This window comes from Poecilia reticulata, linkage group LG16 (genome assembly GCF_000633615.1).
Source record: "Poecilia reticulata strain Guanapo linkage group LG16, Guppy_female_1.0+MT, whole genome shotgun sequence".
Classification (NCBI taxonomy): domain Eukaryota; kingdom Metazoa; phylum Chordata; class Actinopteri; order Cyprinodontiformes; family Poeciliidae; genus Poecilia; species Poecilia reticulata.
The window spans coordinates 354,695-356,273 of NC_024346.1; the positions used below are offsets into that span (position 1 = coordinate 354,695).

At 46.1% G+C, this 1,579-nt stretch overlaps 1 protein-coding gene across 1 annotated transcript in view; it reads right to left on the reverse strand.

Annotated features, from left to right (window-relative positions):
* The window catches only part of LOC103477503 (copine-4-like), a 27,101-nt gene that overhangs the window by 18,423 nt on the left and 7,099 nt on the right, over nucleotides 1–1,579 (reverse strand). Inside the window, exons 5-8 of the mRNA XM_017309310.1 lie at nucleotides 1,138–1,209; nucleotides 827–901; nucleotides 113–326; nucleotides 24–37 (exon numbers count right to left, since the gene is read on the reverse strand). Of these exons, the coding sequence (XP_017164799.1) occupies nucleotides 24–37; nucleotides 113–326; nucleotides 827–901; nucleotides 1,138–1,209 (375 nt within the window). The remainder of the gene's footprint in view (nucleotides 1–23; nucleotides 38–112; nucleotides 327–826; nucleotides 902–1,137; nucleotides 1,210–1,579) is intronic.

The following is a 1,579-nucleotide window of genomic DNA, read 5'->3' on the forward strand; positions in this document are numbered from 1 at the left end:
AACCAGATTAACCCAAATTAAACCAGATTAACACAAACTGAACCAGATTAACCCAAGTTAACCCAGATGAACCCAAATTAAACCAGATTAACTCAAACTGGACCAGATTAACCCGAATGAAACCAGATTAACTGGAAGTGAAACGTCTTCTGAAATGCAGATATTGATGAATATTTACGTTGATGCTGTAAACATGAAGTATTASTGAAGTACTGAAGTATCTGTGGGTTCTGATCTCCTACCTCAGTCCTGTAGACGAGCTGCATGGTGGCGTCGTCGTTCACTCTGTAGAGCTCCAGGAACGGATCCGATTTACTGAAAAAGTCCTGGGAAACATCCACAAACACTCGGGATCAGCAGAGATTTTCCTGCTGAAAAACATTCCCTCCATTTCCCTACATCAGGAAACGCCTTCTGATCACAACAGAACAACCTGTTAGCGCTTTTGCTAACATTTAGCACACTTAGCTTTCCGTACATTACTTTCACCAGATAAAGTTTAAAGTGCTAATTTACTCGTCTGTTTCGTAAAATTTCAGCTGAATAAAGTTTGACCTCTGCGTTGATTGTTTTGAGCTCCTCAACATGGTGGCGTCAATTTAGGACGTTAGCATTAGCTGCCACCTGCACTGGCTTGGTGCTTCAGTGTTAGCTTAGCTGAGTTAGCATAGTGCTTTAGCATTAGCTAAGCTCATTTGACCAGTGCTTTATGGTTAGTGCAGCTAGCTTCTTAGCTAGCTGTCTCCACCGCTGGTTTTAGCTAGCTTAGCCTCCAGGCCATTTAAACCCAGGAAACTGGAAACAGATCTGAGACTGAAGCTGCTACCTTGTCGTCCAGCTTCCTGGCGCTGAAGGAGAGCTCGATGTAGTCATCGTTCCCCGTCAGCTCCTCTGCTGTGATCTGAACACACACACACACACACACACACACACACACACACACACACACACATCCCTTTGATCTGAGGCTGATTACGAGTTGAGAAAAAACAAACACTGAATATTCAGATCAGGAAGATCTAAGGGACCAGCAGCAGTCAGTAACACGGGGCCCAAAGGAGCAGGTTCAGAATGCAGAACCGGATCTGAACCGGATTCAGTCTGAACCGGATCCAGCACTCCGGCACTCGGACTCACCGTGATGATGGTTTTCCCAACGGTTCCTCCGGGTCGGAGCAGAGCTTTGGACAGGTTCCTCTGGGAGACGATCTGCACACACAGGTTCACACCGAGGTTATTATGGGATGTTCCAACCCTCCCACCAGCCACTGCCTTTATGAGCAAATTTTAACATTTTCCTGTAAATGTGTTTAATTTTGCAAACGCCTCAGTGCTGCCCTCTGTGGGCTGAACAGTGGTACTGCAGGCGAATTTTCCTATTGGTCCAATGTTTTATTGACATCCATGTCTGTCTGGTTCAGGTATAAAACCTCAGAGGCGCCCCCTGGTGGCTAGCATTGATCGGTAGCATTGATCGGTAGTGTTGATCGGTAGCATTGATCGGTAGTGTTGATCGGTAGCATTGATCGGTAGCGTTGATCGGTAGCGTTGATCGGTAGCATTGATCGGTAGCGTTGAT